Source organism: Rhamphochromis sp. 'chilingali' (assembly GCF_963969265.1).
Source record: "Rhamphochromis sp. 'chilingali' genome assembly, chromosome: 7".
In the NCBI taxonomy this organism is placed as follows: domain Eukaryota; kingdom Metazoa; phylum Chordata; class Actinopteri; order Cichliformes; family Cichlidae; genus Rhamphochromis; species Rhamphochromis sp. 'chilingali'.
Window position 1 is genome coordinate 36,436,917 of NC_137934.1, and position 18,810 is coordinate 36,455,726.

Here is an 18,810-nt window from a genome sequence, read left to right on the forward strand (position 1 = left end):
CCCAACTAACTAATGAACTGCTGAGGGGGAGCTTTGGACCGCTGAGACTCACTCTGTTGGTTTTCACAAAAGAAAGATCTATAGTCTCGTCCCACACTCTGACATCAAAAAGATTTACTGTGCTGCCTGTGATTTTAAAGCCCCGGCCTTTGCTTGAGAGGAAAATACAAGTCAGCATCACCGTAGGTTCTTAAAAGTTCTAATCGATTATAATCTCACATCAATTCCACCCTCCTTTATTGTTGTAGGAATCTACTGGGATAGTGCAGCTTATAGACAGAGCTAATATTCACCCTGAGGTAGGGATTCAGTGAAGGATGAAATAAAACATTAAATGCGTCATGCTGGAAATTTTAGAGCACTACTGCACTGAGGTTGGCTCTGCACTGGCCAGAACCAAAAACACAAGTTATCCTTTTTTTTTTTTACAGTTTGAAGTGTGAGATTTTGCCGTCCGAGAGGATTCATGGTGTTTTGTAAAAATATCAGGTCATCACAAAATTCAAATTCAGTACTTTGAGGAAAGATCCCCAGCTCTGCCATTCATCCCATCTCAGCCCTCTGTATAACTGATCGCTTTTCACCCTGACTTCAACTAAGCAGTGTGACACAGCTAAGAGCACTTTTCACTTGCAAGAATTAAGCTGATATAAAGCATATACAGTAAGTGGCCCCAAAAACGTCTTTGTTGGCACTGAATAAAATCTGAGAAGAGAACCACATAAAGTGGCATTTTTAAAACCCAGCAGCCTACAAGAAGCCAGATAAAGGACAACAGAACAAAAAAATAAATAAATGGATGGATTGATGAGAAGGCACAGGTATGTTTTTATACCACCAATGAAGTCCAATGTTTTGACCAGTGAAGATGTTTATTGTCAGAGAAAGCAAGATGAACAGAGACAGTGCAGTCGGAGGGACAGGGAGCGATGGTGATCAAGTGAGCTAGAAAGTGAGTAAAGAGAAGAAAGGGTGTTATGGTTTGTTCTAAATAAACAATTTAGGTTTGGGTAAAGAAACAGGGTTGGGGTTCACAAAGGAAGCAGGAAGAATGAGTCGAGTAAAGTTTCACTTGTCTGACTCTTTTGTTTCACTTAATGCACCTAATAATCCCGAAAATACGGTTACTTCCGCCTTCCTTTAGTATGTCCAGAAGTCCAAAACATTTCGTCGACATTGTTGTGTTTGTTGGGGAGAAAACTTATGAAATTACAGTACAGTGGTCCCTCATTTATCTTGGGAGTTACGTTCTAAAATTAAGCCGCAATAGGTGAAATCCGCGAAGTAGTTAGCTTTATTTTTTACAACTATTATAGATGTTTTAAGGCTGTAAAACCCTTCACTACACACTTTATGCACTTTTCTCAGACAGACATGAACATTTTCATACTTTTCTCTCCTGTTTAAACACTCTCAAAGTTCAAACCTTCGTAGAAAAATAAGTCCAGTATTATAGAACGAAACCAAACATCAAACCCTGTTTTCAGGTCCAGAACATGGCAATAGAGCAGCTGCCAGATAATTCAACAATAATGAATCAATGGTACAGAAGTGGAGGAAGCAAGAAGAATGAGTTGAGTAAAGTTTTACTTATCTAACTGTTTTGTTTCGCTTAATGCGCCTAATAATCCAGAAAATATGGTAACTTCTACCTTCCTTTAGCATGTCCAGAAGTCCAACTTTTTGAATGACGGTTAGCATCTTCGTCTGCCTTTTGGGTGCTACCGCAGATGCCTTTGACGGTGCAAAACATTTCGTCGACATTGTTGTGTTTGTTTGGGAGAAAACTTACAAACATACAGTACAGCGCTTTAGAGTCACACTGCTAGCAATCAAAGATTTATGTAAATTATGTAAATTTGATAAGTTGACAAATCATGCAAAATTGCATACAAAAAATACGCGAAACAGCGATGCTGTGAAAGCTGAGCCGGGTTATAGCGAGGGACCACTGTATTGCCAAAAGTCTCAGGTCACCAACTTTCTGCAGAGTCAGAATTTATGTGTTCAAACCTTTAGTGAAGGTTACAAATGATCTTCTTATGGCCTCTGACAGTGGACTCATCTCTGTGCTTGTCCTGCTAGACCTCAGTGCAGTGTTCGATACTGTTGACCATAATATCCTATTAGCGCAATTAGAGCACGATGTAGGCATTGCAGGTACTGCACTGCAGTGGTTTGTATCATATCTATCTAACAGACTCCAATTTGTGCATATACATGAAGAGTCCTCTTCACACACTGAGGTTAATTATGGAGTTCCACAGGGTTCAGTGCTAGGACCAGTTCTGTTTACATTATACATGCTTCCCCTTGGCAGCATCATTAGAAGACATAGCATACATTTTCACTGCTATGCAGATGACACCCAACTCTATCTGTCCATGAAGCCAGATAACACACACCAATTAGTTAAACTGCAGGAATGTCTTAAAGACATAAAGACCTGGATGGCCTCTAACCTTTTGCTTCTTAATTCAGATAAAACTGAGGTTATTGTACTCAGCCCTGAAAATCTTAGAAATATGGTATCTAACCAGATTCTTACTCTGGATGGCATTACCTTGGCCTCCAGTAACACTGTGAGGAACCTTGGAGTCATTTTTGACCAGGACATGTCCTTCAATGTACATATTAAACAAATATGTAAGACTGCGTTCTTCCATTTGCGCAACACCTCTAAAGTTAGAAATATCCTGTCTCAGAGTGACGCTGAAAAACTAGTTCATGCATTTATTACTTCCAGGCTGGATGACTGTAATTCATTATTATCAGGATGTCCAAAAAACCCGCTGAAAAGCCTTCAGCTAATCCAAAATGCTGCAGCAAGAGTGCTGACAGGGACTCGAAAGAGAGAGCATATTTCTCCTGTTTTGGCTTCCCTTCATTGGCTTCCTGTTAAGTCCAGAATTGAATTCAAAATCCTGCTCCTCACATACAAGGTCTTAAATAATCAGGCCCCATCTTATCTTAATGACCTTGTAGTACCATATCACCCTATTAGAGCACTTTGCTCTCGCTCTGCAGGCCTACTTGTTGTTCCTACAGTATTTAAAAGTAGAATGGGAGGCAGAGCCTTCAGTTTTCAGGCCCCTCTTCTGTGGAACCAGCTTCCAGTTTGGATTCAGGAGACAGACACTATCTCTACTTTTAAGATTAGGCTTAAAACTTTCCTTTTTGCTAAAGCATATAGTTAGGGCTGGACCAGGTGTGTCACGGTCTGCGGAGGCAGACCGTGCGGAAATGTGTGTGGTGGACCCAGGAGCGAACACAAGCGAGCCTTTTATTCTGGCTGATGAAAGGAACAAAACAGAGTGAGGGCAGCATAAGAGTAATAGTTAAACAGAAACCTAAACTGGACATAAACTAAGGAAAAGCTATGGCTGGAGATACGGAACACAGGGGGTGGTAACACAGACGACGCGACACAGACTACATGAAACACAGAGACTAAATACACAAGAGGGATGATCAGGGGAAGTGGCCACACATGGGAACACAGCTGACACAGATAAACATAACAAGACAAGGCAGGAGTAAACAACACTGACGGGAGACTGTCAAAGTAAAACAGGAAGTACACAGAGGTGCAAACAGGAGGAGAGAGAGAGCACGGGCATAGTGGGCTGGGGAAACATGGAATGAAACACAAGGAGGGGAGATGAGGGCTCACAGATACATAGAGGGGCACACAGGGGATAAGAGTGACAAGGGGAAGTCAAATAAGGAACAACATAACAGGACAACTCAGGAAACATGACCTAAATAAGGAACGAAATACAAAAATACAAGAAACTAAGAATACTGGGCCCACATGGCCCAGGACCATGACAAGGTGACCCTGAATCCTCCCTTAGTTATGCTGCAATAGACGTAGGCTGCCGGGGGATTCCCATGATGCATTGAGTTTTTCCTCTCCAGTCACCTTTCTCACTCACTATGTATTAACAGACCTCTCTGCATTGAATCATATCTGTTATTAATCTCTGTCTCTCTTCCACAGCATGTCTTTATCCTGTTTTCATTCTCTCACCCCAACCGGTCACAGAAGATGGCCCCGCCCCTCCCTGAGCCTGGTTCTGCCGGAGGTTTCTTCCTGTTAAAAGGGAGTTTTTCCTTCCCACTGTTGCCAAAGTACTTGCTCATAGGGGGTCATATGATTGTTGGGTTTTTCTCTGTATCCATTATTATACGATCTACCTCACAATATAAACCACCTTGAGGCACCTGTTGTTGTGATTTGGCGCTATATAAATAAAATTGAATTGAATTGAATTGAATTGAATGTGGCCTTCAGATTAGCTCAGTAACATATAGAGTGTATAGGACTATAGAGCTTCATTGAATGGGTTGCAATGGCTGAACAGCTGCAGCCAAGTGCTATGGAAAGCATCCGGTTGAAACTACGCCACCACTGGACTCTAGGGCAGTGGAGATGTTTTCTCTGGAGTGATGAATTATGCTTTGATGGACAAGTCTGGCTTTGGCAGTTGTCAACGGTACCTGTCTGACACCATTGTGTCTCCAAGTGTCAAGTTTAGTGGATGGAGATTATGGTGTGGGGCTATTTTTCAGGAGTTGGGCGTGGCCCCTCAGTTCCAATGCAAGGAACTCAACTTAATGCTTCAACATATGTTAATGTTTATTTTATTTAACTTCCGTAAGGTTGTTACATTGAAATAGTGTAAAAAGCAAAGAATGAACATTTTCATTCATTGTGTTTTACCCTGAATTGAATGTATGGATATTTTTTACTGTATGAAGATTTTTACTCTGATGGAAAAAGACAGCTATTGTTATCAAGAATAATACTGTACATAGATTTGCAAAGCTACAACTGTGTTTCCAACCTTTTACTTAGTATTGTCCCTAAAATGATAAAAACCATTCATACAGTATTTAATATAATGTATAACTTCAACTGTGCAGCACTTCTTAGGCTGTGTTGCTGCAGTTTCAGACACATGCCCATTCACTGTTCAAATTAAAGCACCAGTAGTTTCCTGTAAACTCCAAGCTCAAACGTGTTAATGCATTGTGCCGCATGTGGCCCAGATAAATGCACCTGCATTTGTTTTCTTACCTCTGAGGGCATCAGGAAGTGAGGGGGGGGGGGGGGGGGGGGGGTGTATCTAGGGCTCTCTCTCCTCAGAGAGCCACAGGGGCACTTTTTTCTGATGACTGCGACATAGATAATGCTTAGAACACACTATGCCCGGGCAACATAAGTTTTGGAGGTCGTTCGGATACACGCCAGGTGTAGATTACAGCACCCACTCCACCCTTCCCATCGTTGTGGGTGACTTTTATGAGATGATGGCATTGATGGCTCAAAGCACTTGTTAATACAGTTTAAAATCCAGGAGCCACTTACAGGTTATGGAGCACTGTAGATTGACCACATAAATCATTCAGCAGAGATGTAAGCAGGTACAGGATACAAAAACTTCAAAGAACACTGTGTGCCTGTAAACAAATTCTAAAAGGCATTAATGGAGCCATACCTCCCTGCATAAATCAATAGATTCCTTTTTAAGGCTTGAAGGCATCAACTAGACAAACGGTATAAGCTACAAGATTTTTGAAAAAATGTAAGTTGGCAAAATTATACTAGTAGCAGTTCGTAAAGTAAAATTTACATTTAACACCCATCTTACAGGCTAATCCACTTCTAATGTTTAAAACAAAACTATGCATATAAACTGCTGAGGTGCTCTTTCTGTTTGTGGCCATCGAGTAGACGGGCTGCTCTGGAATATCTTAGAAAATTAGAACAAACATGCTTGATATTATTTATTAAGTCCCTACAAGAAACAACAGATTTAGTATACATAGATATAAGCCCAAATAACATATATAAAATAGCCTCCCTATGTCTTAGGGTCATTCTCACTGCCCTGCAGTGCGCATATGCCTGTGTCCACCTCACACTGTACATCAGTAACGGATACATCTCAGAGACTGCAGTGTAATTTATCCATCCATCCCTGCTATTTTCATCACCTTCAGTAATATGAGCTGCACATGACACATTGTTTCATATCTTTACTGGTCCATATTTCAAATCATACACTGAAATAAGATCAAGGGTAACAAATCCCTATAGTGTGAGGGCATGTCTGTTACACTGCAGTAATGTTTGTAATGAGTTAACAAACACAATGTATTTTAACAAGGTATCTGTGCTTTAAAAGAGTTGAAAAAAATCAAGTTTTCATCATTATTACAGGCTGTCTTTTTAAAAAAAATTATAATTCCACACCTACGAAATCAACTATAAATCATCACTATATTATAAATGGGTTCCAGTATTTGCTCTACATCCTAATTAATATCTCACTATGTCAAATTTTCACCCACCAAAGACGGGAGTTAGATTTGTCTTTCCAGAGGTAATGCACTTACAGTTTTCTCCCCCGGGGTGAATAAAGTCCTACTCACAGTTTTTGAAAGTGCTGACTTGAGCACATCATTTTGGGGGATGCCCAGCCTTACACTCTTACACTTCATTTGTGAAATCCCTCCTTTCATTCTCTCTGAAAACTGGAGGGTGTAAAAGATTCGATGAAATATAAAGTATGGCTTAGATTTATCTCGTCACTCCTCATCGCAGTTTATCCTCCAGCTGAATGTGCATTGCAAGGAGCGAGCCAGAGGGCCTGGAGACTGTGAGGCGTTCCACTTTTCTGCTATTGATTGGGGCTGCGTTTGTTCATTGCTGATGTACATCTGAAATCCGCTGGGCTTTGTGTTTTACAGGAAACCAGGAGGTGGCATGGGTGGAGGTGTTCCCTTATCCCACCTGCCAGTGAAAGATACCAGAAATATTAAATATACAAAATATTAAAAACACACTTTGCTGCTCTTTATATTTGGTACTATGTGTCTCATCTATTCAGTTCAGTTCAATTTTATTTATACAGCGCCAAATCACAACAACAGTCACCTCAAGGCACTTTATTTTGTAAATTGGGCCCTACAGAGAAAAACCCAACAATCATATGACCCTATGAGGGTCATATGAGCAAGCACTTTGTCAACAGTGGGAAGGAAAAACTCTCTTTTAATAGGAAGAAACCTCCAGCAGAATCAGTCCACTCATGTAAGCAAACGCAACATATCAGTTCAGATTAAAAATGCAAAACAGGTAGTGATGCTGCTATTGAAAAATAATATTGTGATTTAATTAATAATTTGTTTTTAAAATGAAATAAAAAAAAATTAAGGTTTGGTTTGTGAAGTGTAAAGAAATAGTTTTATCATTTTTCCTTCCTTAACGAGACTTATTTTGGAAAATAGGACATTTATTTGCCCGTTATTTTGTGTAGAGTAAAAAACATACGTAACATTGGCATTATGGCATTGACATATCAGAGATTTCTTTAGAATAAGGCATAGAATAAAGTCAAGGTTAATAAAAAAAAAAGCAAAACAACAAAGTAATCAAAAAGGCTTAATAAATTGAACACAATTAAATAGTAAATTGAAAAGAACACAGATTATTTACAACAGAGCTCATCTACTGCATCTGGATCTATTGGATCTCTGATTCCAAAGTTTAAGCCAACATAGATCAAGTGTTCTAACAGCAGGTACAAGAATGTACATTGTGGTCTTAATTGAAGGGTAAAGTAGGGCACCATGACCTGGAAGACAAGCATAAAGCATTTCAATTGACTGCAGCATTCTGAAGGTCAGCATGGCCAAACTGCACTTGATAATTCAATAATGGGGTCAGCAGCAGCTTATAAGATAGCTATGTACAATCAGATCTGCTGCATCTATAATGCCCTACTGAAGAATTATAGATTTGGGGAGGTGGGGGGCAGCTACATCTGGACCATCCAGCTCAGTCACTTGTCAGAGCTGAGCTGAAACAGGGAGGGAAGCCTGCTGAGGAGAAATCGAAGGCCGGAAGCGTGCCGAGCTGGTTCAGCAGAGGGCTGGTCCTCAGGAACTCTGGAGAGCAGCAAAAACTGACAGAAAGATGTGGAGGTTCTTCGTGGCCATTCTCATTATTATTATATTTTCATTTAATATAAGTCAGAGGTGTTTGAAGTATTCCTGTGTATTAACTTGTTGTTTTGCAACTTTTAGCTATTGGAGGAAATTGCAAAATTATGCTTAATAATCTATCTTTTAACTATATGCTTTTATGTCTATTTGTCTGTGTGGCTGTATTACATTGTCATGAATTTTATCATAATTACTTTGCTGAACTAGAATCTCATACACTGAGAATCATCTTTTGTGTGGTTGCTGCTGAGGACATACCTGGCAACAATGAAAATTCAATGTTTTATTGAAGTTGAAAGTTTCCACCACTAGGGGGCAACATTGCAACAACTGTTTGCTGTTATGTTCAGCATACACAGTCCCAAATTGTACATGTAGCAATGCTCCCACAAGATGAATGTTAAAGTTTTCAGTGTCCTCTTCCCTTTTTGTTTAGAATCTCATTATCTGCCTCAATTGTTGTCACTCAACAGGGTTTGATCTCGGGGGTCAAGTGGCCATCGAGTTCTCACACTGGAACAGTCCTTTTCCAGAGAGCAGCCAGAACCTCCCGAGTCCAGACTGTGTTCACTCCGAGGCCTCCGCTGTCCCGCCCATCAGCGAGCATCTTGAGCCAGTGTCCTGCCCGGCGTCGCTGTCCGTCACCCCGCTCCCCACATACAGTGCCAGCCAGGAGACGCTGTGTGACAGCAGCACGAGTACGCTGAGAGCTGTGACAGTACATTCTTTTCAATTATGATAACTTTTTTTTTTTTTTACAGCAAATCTACATTTCAGTTAGTAAAACACTGATTACAACAGGTCAGATGGTAACATCCTGTAGCTGTGTTGATATCAGAGTTATGATTGACCCTCTACGCAATCTCCATAATGCTGAAACTGGCACTCTGTGGGCCACACAACAACTGTTTACTCTTTGAGCTGAAGGCAGTTCTTAATGTCTTTGGTTGTACATATGAGCTGATTGTCATGCTGCAGAATCAATTTATAACCAGATAAACTGCATGGTGTCTGTACTTTTTTAGCACAAAGGAAACTCTGCTCACATCTGAAGCTAAATAAGGAGAAACGTGGTCTCAACCTCCAAGTTTCCTCCACCATGCATTTCTGTTTCCTGTTGACATTCATCTGCTGTGCTCTCTGGCCCTGGATTAAATAAACTGCCCTTTGTCGACAAGTGATTCAAATGTTATGGGAGCACCCTCACTGCTCAAGCTTGGCTTCAGACCAGGGACCCTCCGGTGTTCGTGAATTCTCAGCTAATGGCAGTTTTAAAGTGGAGTCAGCTTATCCTGTCATCCATAAGTGCGGGTTTTGTTTTATTTGAACACCATCAGGTTTTCCCATTCAGTATAATCAATGCTGAGTCAACACACATATGGACATGATTTACTCTTCTGCCCTCTTTTGTCTTTGGCTAGTACCAGTATCGATATCCGGTCACCCTTGAGCCTTTTGTTTGAGAAAATAGCCTCTTTAATGCAATAACTCAGCAACGTAGGAGTTTCAAACTGATACCATAGATGCAACTACTTAAAAACTTGTTTTAGACTAGAGAAGATGAGGCTGAGATAATGTTTATATCGGGGACTTCATTCCTAAATATTGGTCAGAGTGTTCTGGCCCTTCAACCTGTGTTCACCTCACTTTACCACGCTGCAGGTTTTCCAGTCGTCTGTTCTTATGTCTGTACACATCTGCAGAAGAGCTTGGGCAGCACATCTGCTACACCTCTATGACGTGGTGTAGTACACTATCACTTCTTCACCAGTGTCACCTTTTCAATATGGCTGTCCTTCACCCAGATTTGCCCCCATCCCCCCCGCGCAGCTGTTTCTGCTCCACTTACTTGTTTCGCTTAACAAACTGCAGATCTCTATATTGAAATCAATCGTTCTTATAGGGTTTTTATTATGACATGATAAACCTGCAATATCTGTTAATAGGTTAGATAGATTAATGGATATATTTATTCCCAGGTGTGTGTGTCTATGTGTGCGTGCATGTATTTGTATGTAAGCGTGTGTGCCCTTGAGTCTCCATCAGAGGACCATGCTGACACTGTCATCAGTGCCAACTGTCATTGTTTTGGGCTGCAGCAACACTGACTAGCCGGCCCTTTTTTCTGATTGGCCGCTGTCAGAGCAGCTTGACCCCCGATTGGCTGCCAGAGAAGCCCGATTAAGAATGCCGATGAGTAGCTCTCCTTTCTCTCTCGCTCTCTCTCTCTCTGACACTGTAAACATCCTGCTCATGCTTGTGTTTTTTTTCCTTCAGTGAGGATCTGTGACAGCTTTTGCAGCTTTCCTGCTGCCAGATTTGAGCATCTTTCACTATGACAGATCCGATCCGCATGTGTGTGAATGTTACAGTGATTCTGGACCGACTGATGCAGGGATGTGAGGAATAAGGAGTAAAAAAAAATAAAGTGGGGATGCTGGTTGCTCTCGTGGGACATCGCACTTGTTTGTCGCCCTCAGCGAGGGGCTGGAGGTGGAGGATGGTGTGTGCATATGTCAGTGTGTGTATGTAGAGGAGTCATCGGGCTGTTTTGGCATTTGCTGCGGCTCAGCTGTGAAGCCTCTCCCCCCCTCCTCCTCCTCCTCCTGCCTTCTGAGGAGCGAAGCTGCCTCTCTGCCTCTGCCCACCTTCACATGGTGAGTGTCCTCAAGTTGTCTTGAAGCAAAGGCAGCTTGATCTCCAGAATGGATTCTCTTCTTTTTTTTCTGCAGTGCTCTCACTCATTTGTTACCGTGTCCTTCTCCCCGCCCTTACACTGCTTCATCTTTCACCCGCAGTTCCCTGAACAGTGTAAGCATTTGACCTTCATATGCACACACACACTCTTTCTTCCAGCTCCTCATAATCCCCTTTCTCTTGATTGTAATTCTACTTGTTTTTTCCCACATGCTCCACCAGCTCTTTTGCTGTGATTCATCAGCTGTAACGCACGGAAACTAGTCATGTCTCTGTGAGCAATGTCCGTGTATGAGTGTGTGTTTGCTGTGACTGTGGTGACTGGGCACCAGTAGCAGCTCGGCAGGTGCAAAAATTTCCATCCCTTGGCTGCTAGGGAGAAAATGCGCCCCTGGGTATGATTCGCGCATCCAGCTAGAACAAACAATCCCTCCTAACTGGTGACTGACACCTAATCCCCCTTGACAACACACACACCCCCTCCCTCCCTCCCATTTCCCATTAACCCCCCCCCCCACACACACACACACACACACACATTCATACACACACACACCTTTCTTCTCCTATCAGCGTGAGCTGTCATCTCCATGTTGTGTTGTGTTATAAATGGAGCCGCACTGTTGAGTGTTTTAAGCAACTAGAAGAGAAGAAGAATTCCTTTTTCACTGGAGAAAAAATCTTTAAATATTCTTGTGTAATAGTAATGTTATGCTCTTTTTTAATATGACCACCACCCCAGTCTTCAATAGGTTCTAAACACACTGCGTTTTCCAGTGTATTTAAGACCAAGTTAAGATAAATTGTGTCCATTTACTCCTCTGCATGTAACATTTCAAAACTAATTCTCTAATCAACTGGGACTCAAGGTCAGGCACATAAAGTAAGAATAAGGTGAGTTTGCTTACTAAAAGACATTAGAAGTCTTGGTGTAAGTCTGAAAGAGATTATCAAAGCCAGTGAACGGGTCACAACAGTAATCTAAACACAATGGCAAAAAAACATGGACGCTTAAATCTCGTGGTGTGTCCACAGATGTGACCATAAAACACTGAAATAACAAGCATGGCCTACTTCTCCTCACATTAATTTTGATGACTTACTTGCTTCAAATACCAGAGATCTTGACTCCAAACTATTTAGCAGACAAGTTTAAATTATTGATACGACATCCTGTAAATGAAAAAAGTATTTGGGCTGCTCAAACTGACACAGTGGAATGATATTATGTTAACAGAGAAGGCTCACCACACTAAAAATGCAGAAAATAAAATACATAATCAAACCGAGGTTGTTTGAAGTTATTCAAACAGGCTATCCAGATTTATGTGTCACTTTTGCATCTTCAAAATCAATAAAGACCTGTTTGAGTGACCACGTGAAGCTCCAGTGTTACATCAGTTTACACAGTTTAATGAATTTTCTTCAGACGCAGACAATTTCTCGCTTAATGTTTTGCACCATTCCACTGCTGGTGTCTTTTTTTCAGCTTTTGTTCAAACTGTCATTATGTCATCATGAAGCATTTAATGACCCTCAGCATATCGCAGTGAAAAAGTCACAGCAAGGTAACTTTAACATAACTGTGATCAGCTATTTTTAGTTCAAGCTTGTGTGGTTGGAAAGTAGCAATCAGTTCGGAAAAATGACCTGCATTAGCATGAAACTATTCGTTTTGTTACAATGGTGGCTGGTCGTACTAAACATGGCTAAAGTTTCATATAATCAGGTCAGTGTATGTACAAGTAACCTAAAATGAACCAAACTAGCTTCAGCTCTGGCAGTGAGCACCGAAGCCCCTCCAACCTGATGCTTAAACCTTTTGTTTGCTACGGCAACCAATTGAAAGAAAGCTGGCTTGAAGTGAAGGAGGCCTTAAAGGAAGTGGAGCTAAAGCAGCATGGTTCAGGATGAACTGAGGTGCTGCACCAAAGCTGAGTCGGACAAATAAAGATTGTTACATTTCAGTTCTTCTTGGTGGACATTAAGGTATTTCCAGGCTATAGAAGATATTGTGGTGGACCACTGGAGGGCTCCACTCACACCCAGTTCTCAGAAAGTGTTGTTGCTGTGTTTTGGAGGGAAAGTATTCAGTTCTGTGGTGATGAGTAATAAACGAGCAGTGTTTATCGAGAGCTCTCGTGTCGTCTGTGTTTACCTCCACATTGGTGACCCCTGACTCGAACATGCTGCAGTCCGATGGTGGCACCGACTCCGCTCTGGATGCATCAACAGCCGCCAGCCCTCTGCCTCCAGCTGCAGCTACGTTTGCTGTGGCGCTCGAGCTGCCGGACTTTTGGCTTCACGACCCCCCGTCGTGGTTCGTGCACGTGGAGGCTCAGTTCGCCCTTCGTGGCATCTCGGCTGACGACACTAAATATCACCATGTGATGGCTTCTCTCAACCCGCTAGCCACCCGTCGTGCGTTGACTCTCCTCCGGGACCCACCCACCTGAGGGAAGTACGGGCTTGGACCGGACGACGGGGGATTCCTCTTCACCCACATCTTCCTCCGACAGCCGGCGGCGGCCGTGAGAGCCGGCCTCGCCAACTCTCCGCTTCTGGGCACGAAGGATTATCGCTCCCTGGCTGAGGACGCGGATCGTATTCTCCTGGCTACCCGCACTTTCCACGATCACGACCTAGTTCCAGCCTCGCCGGCGGCGCCTTCCACTTCCCCGCTGACCTGCCACGACGTACCCGATCCTTCGCTGACGGCAAAGATCACGGCACAGCGACACCACGGACGGGACCTCTGTTTCTACCATCGGCGTTTTGGCGCCGGAGCGCGCCGCTGCCTGCCGCCTTGCGCTTTTCCGACCCTGGGACATGGACCCCGCCAGCGCGCTGTAGCGGCCGCAACCGCTGGCGACAAAGAAAAACTGCTCTTCATAGAAGATTCGCCCTCTGGGAGACGTTTCCTGGTCGACTCTGGCTTCCAGAAGAGCCTCCTTCCCCCGTCTGGAGCCGACAGTTTAGCAGCGGGCTGCGGACCGCAGCTTGTTGCGGCTAATGGCTCTCCCATCGCAACGTTCGGGGAAAGGTTCGTGACTGTTTGTTTTCATGGTCGGGATTTCCAATGGACCTTTGTTGTTGCCGCTAGCTCTGTACCTATTTTGGGCGCCGATTTTCTTTGTGCCCACGGACTGCTGGTCGATGTCGCTAACAGACGCTTAATCGATGCACTGTCTTTTTCTTCAATACCCTGTTTCACTCGTGCCATCGATCCCCTGAATCGGGCTAATGTAGTGACTTCAGGGAATGTTTTCAAATTCAAAATTCAAATTCAAATTCAAATTTTATTTGTCACGTACACAGTCATACACAGTACGATATGTGACCGTGTCCGCTTGTGGTGGAATATAAACGGCACTTACAATGACCGATGTAAATTCCCGAGGTAGATAAAAAGGACGACACATGATGGACAGTAGTTCCAGATTTGGTGTGCAGGAGCGTGTGAGAGGAACAACGTTCGCACTGTTGCACCAGTTGTTGTTCACCATTAAACACACGCCGCCTCCCCTTGACTTCCCCGAGTCCCGTGTCCTGTCCATGCGGTGAACCGAGAAGAACTCGGCCGGCTGGATGGCGTGGTCCGGCACCGCTGGGTTCAGCCATGTCTCGGTGAAGCAGAGGAGATTGCAGTCCCGAATGTCTCTCTGGAACTTTATCCTGGCCCTGAGGTCGTCAAGCTTGTTCTCCAGTGACTGGACGTTGGCGAGCAGGATGCTAGGCAGAGGTGTGCGGTGTGCACGAGCTCTCAGCCTGTTCCTGACGCCGGCTCGCTTCCCTCTAGGCCGCCGCCGCTTCCCTTTGTTCTCCCTCGAGATCTCACTCGGCCAGCTCGGATCCGGAGTTAAAAACTTCGAATTGTGAGTACATTGTATACCAATAGAAACAAGAGTGTCACTGTCATACCTAATGTACCCAATGGTGATGATTTTGCCGATTTAGAAACGCTGAAAACTAACTTAAAAAACAAAGACAAAGAAAAAGTGGTCGGAGCAGTCGTGACGGCAGCCGACCTCACCGGCGCCATCTTCATTATTTTTCAGCATTTGCTCTTGGAGTTCCCTTCACTGACTGTTCCTAATTTCTCAAACACGGCAATGAAGCACGGGGTTGAACATTATATTCTGACGGTCAGTCCCCCAGTGTTCGCACGCGCCTCGACCCCGCGAAACTCTCGTCGCTCGGGAAGAGTTTGCCGCAATGGAGCGCCTCGGCATAGTGCAGCGCTCAAATAGTGCCTGGGCTTCTCCGCTACACATGGTGCTCAAGTCAGACGGTCGGTGGCGGCCGTGTGGGGATTTTTGCCGTTTGAATAATGTCACGGAGAACGACCGTTACCCCATTCCCCACATCCAGGATTTTTCCGCCCACCTCGCCGGCACCTCGATTTTTTCTAAAATTGACTTGGTGCAGGGGTAACACCAGGTTCCCGTGCGCACCGAAGACGTCCCCAAAACTGCCGTTATTACCCCTTTCGAACTGTCTGAATTTCTGCGCATGCCGTTCGGCCTGAAAGGCGCGGCCCAGACTTTTCAGCGGTTGATGGACTCTGTTTTGCGCGGGCTGCCTTTCGTCTTCGTGTACCTTGACGATATATTGGTGGCCAGCTGCTCTGAGAGTCAGCACGCGTCCCATCTGCATCAGGTTTTCCAGTGCTTGCCGGCACACACAACCCCTCCAAGTGCCAGTTCGGCTTGCCGGTTCTGGGTTTCTTGGGCCACCGCATTTCCGCTGACGGTGTGGTTCCGTTGCCAGACAAGGTCCGGGCCGTTTCGGCTTTTCCGCATCCTGCGTCCGTTAAAGCACTGCAGGAGTTCTTGGGGATGGTCAATTTCTACAACCGCTTTCTCCCCAGAGCTGCGCACCTGCTGCAGCCTCTCTATGCTGCCTTGAAGGGTAAAACAGCTAAGGACACGATTGATTGGCCCCCTGAACGCATCCAGGCATTTTCTGGGGCCAAGACCGCGCTGGCAAACGCCGCCCTGCTGGCCCACCCGTGGACCACTGGAGGGCTCCACTCACACCCAGTTCTCAGGAAGTGTTGTTGCTGTGTTTTGGAGGGAAAGTATTCAGTTCTGTGGTGATGAGTAATAAACGAGCAGTGTTTATCGAGAGCTCTCGTGTCGTCTGTGTTTACCTCCACAATATATAATTTCTCCACAAGCGCTAACTAGCAATAACCAGAGTGACCACTTGGAAAACTTTTTTAGCACATGTGAGTGAGATTAACCTGCTCTACATCTACAGTAAAGGAATAAAAACGGAAATATCTAACAAAAACTCTTGTTCTGTTAGTCCAGTTAGCTGATCAGATGCTTCTGACTGTTTTCTGCTTTAAATTGAAACTCAGAGAGCATTCTCCAAACTGTGGAACAGCATTCCCCTCAGTCAAATCTGCTCCATCCAGCCTGGACTGGACTTAAAACTCATTTTTACTCACTGGCATTTGAATCGGACTTGCTCATTGTGTCTTCACTCACTTTTTCAGCTTCATGTGTTTAGCACCTATTAAAATGTAAATGGTAAATGGCCTGTATTTGTATAGCGTGGATGACTGGTTGTGTAAAGCGCTTTGGGGTCCCTAAGGTCCCTAAGGACCCCAAAGCGCTTTACACAACCAGTCATCCACCCATTCACACACACATTCACACACTGGTGATGGCAAGCTACATTGTAACCACAGCCACCCTGGGGCGCACTGATAGAGGCAAGTATGTATTTTAGTCATTTCTTATCCAAAGGAAAGGATTTACACGTGCTTAAATTGCTTTATTTTAGAATTATGCAATTCTGTTGTTCCAACTTAATGTACTTGAGTTGAACCAACTTAATTCATTAATTGTGAATCAACTTATATACTGCAGTTGAGTCCAATTTAATTAAATTGAGTTAATCCAACCTTTCCAAATTAGAGTAGTCCTGCAAAAGTACTTAATGCTAAGAGAAAGCCATTTATAAATGTCAAAATACCTTTCTGTGATTATTTTAAAGTTCATTTAAAGAGTTATTTCTTGGAGTGTCTAGAGTCTAGAGTCTGATTAACATAAAACGTGTGTAGACATTGCTTTTATAACAAAATGTACATACTGTAGCTGTCACTCCAGCCACTTGTCCTTATCAGGCTCACAGGGGGGCGAAGGGGGCTGGAGTCTATCCCAGGTGTTATAGGGCAAGGTATAAGCTGGACAAGTCTAACACAGCTTGGACAATTTAGAAAAATCAATTAACCTAACCCCACTAAGCACATGTTTGTTATGTGGGAGGAAGACAGAGTACCCAGAGTGAACCCACAGGGAGAACATGCAATCTCCACACAGTTGGTGGATTTGAACTCAGGACCTTGCTGTGAGGCAGCAATGGTAACCACCGTAATGTCATTCAGAAACAATATGACTGCAAGGCTTGATGCAGAATTTTCTTTACATTTTTGTCCTTCACAGGTTAAACCACAAAAAGGAACAATAGCATACATGTGGTGTGTGTATGGTTTTCTGCCACATCCAACCCCAGTGATTTTCCTGATACAACTACTACGAGTTGACAAGTATTAAAACTACATTAAGAGTATGAATATAGTTTATAGTAAGTGAGCACATGTGGCACAGGTAATACTTTATGAGAAAACCTGACACAACATATATTTTTTCTAATACAAAAAAACTGCATTATGCATACAAAACTAGTGAGAATAAAATAAATAATAAAGCAACAACTTGCAAGACTAGGCTGCATGTAATGGCATGTTATATAAAATCTTAAAATACAATTAACAAATTCTTCATCTGGTAATTGAAAAAATTTAAGATGCATTTTTCTTGGATGTTCAAAATTAAAGAGGAAAAGGAAATAATCTACAGTGCCACTGCTGAAGTGTGGCTTTATTGAGTTTAAGAAAAACAGATGTGTGTACACCCAAAGCTTTAGTACCATGTGACCTCAGTTGTGGCTTGGGTTACAGAAGCACCATAAGGTTGTTAAAGATTGATGAATACATTGTTTGACTGGCCACTGCCTGGCAAGACAGCACGATGTAGGCTAATATCTGGTGTCTCAGTCCTCCGAGAGCCAATATTTATAGTAAGCAATTCTCCTTTCCATTAACGAGAGCAGCGTTGGAGTGCTGAGGGTGCTGAGGAAACGGGGTCGGGAAGTGTACGAGGTCATCACATACTGCCTGGGTTTAAGAGTTGAAAATAACATGCTAAAAAAGCTTCTCATGTCAGAACTATGGAAGCTAATTTCCACCAGTAACACAACAATAATAATAATAATTTTTCCATTAAAAACTATAATTGTTTTTTTTTTAACTGTGCATGTTACACAGTAGAAAAGTACACCAATTTAAACTGATACAAAACTGGAATACGTTCAGGTATTGAACAAACTTTAAATTTTGTTGTGAGCAAAGCACAATCCATATGTTGCGACTGTTTCACTTAATTTTTATGCACGCCCTCCTGAATACAGATTATGTGTGCTTGAGTCCGACTCCTCCAAAGACACCCAGGCACAGTACAATATACGTATGACATCAAAGGAAAAGAATAGTAAAATTAGGACTTTATTTCAGTTTTTCAATTTAAATGAAGCGTAAAAGGTCGTAAATATTCATACACTCTTTAAAGTTCGTGATTAATTTGATCTTTTTTCACTTACTGGCAGAAATGAGTTTCCATAGAAGAACTTTTAATCTCAAATCTTGAGATTAAACTTTATTCATCTTCTTTGAATAAATAAAGTGTTTTTTCAGTGTGCCCTCTCTGAAGGTTGCAGGTTGAGTTGGTCACCCTGTTTTCCACTAGTATCAGATTGATCATCTTTCTATTAGCCTCGTCCATGGAGTCCAATGTTCCAAAGCATCAACGGCTGATTAAAGGCTGGGACGACTCCCCAACCTCTATATCTCTGTCCCTCTTACCACCGCTCAGCAGAAAAATTTAGCTGAGTCACCTTTGCTATCACAAACGTAAATTCACCATGCAGACCTTCAAGACAGCCAACCCCCTCTCTCGAAGTCTTCTCACTCTCCAGAGGACTGAAAGTAAGAGACACAGACCTGTTTAGATTGTTCGTTTTATGCTA

At 43.1% G+C, this 18,810-nt stretch overlaps 1 protein-coding gene across 1 annotated transcript in view; it reads left to right on the forward strand.

The window, feature by feature from the left end:
* Positions 1-18,810, forward strand: part of LOC308399519 (anoctamin-4-like) — a gene marked incomplete at its 5' end in the record, with an annotated part of 53,553 nt that overhangs the window by 4,785 nt on the left and 29,958 nt on the right. The window contains one exon of the mRNA XM_080886834.1: positions 8,490-8,714. Coding sequence (XP_080742960.1) covers positions 8,490-8,714 — 225 coding nt within the window. The remainder of the gene's footprint in view (positions 1-8,489; positions 8,715-18,810) is intronic.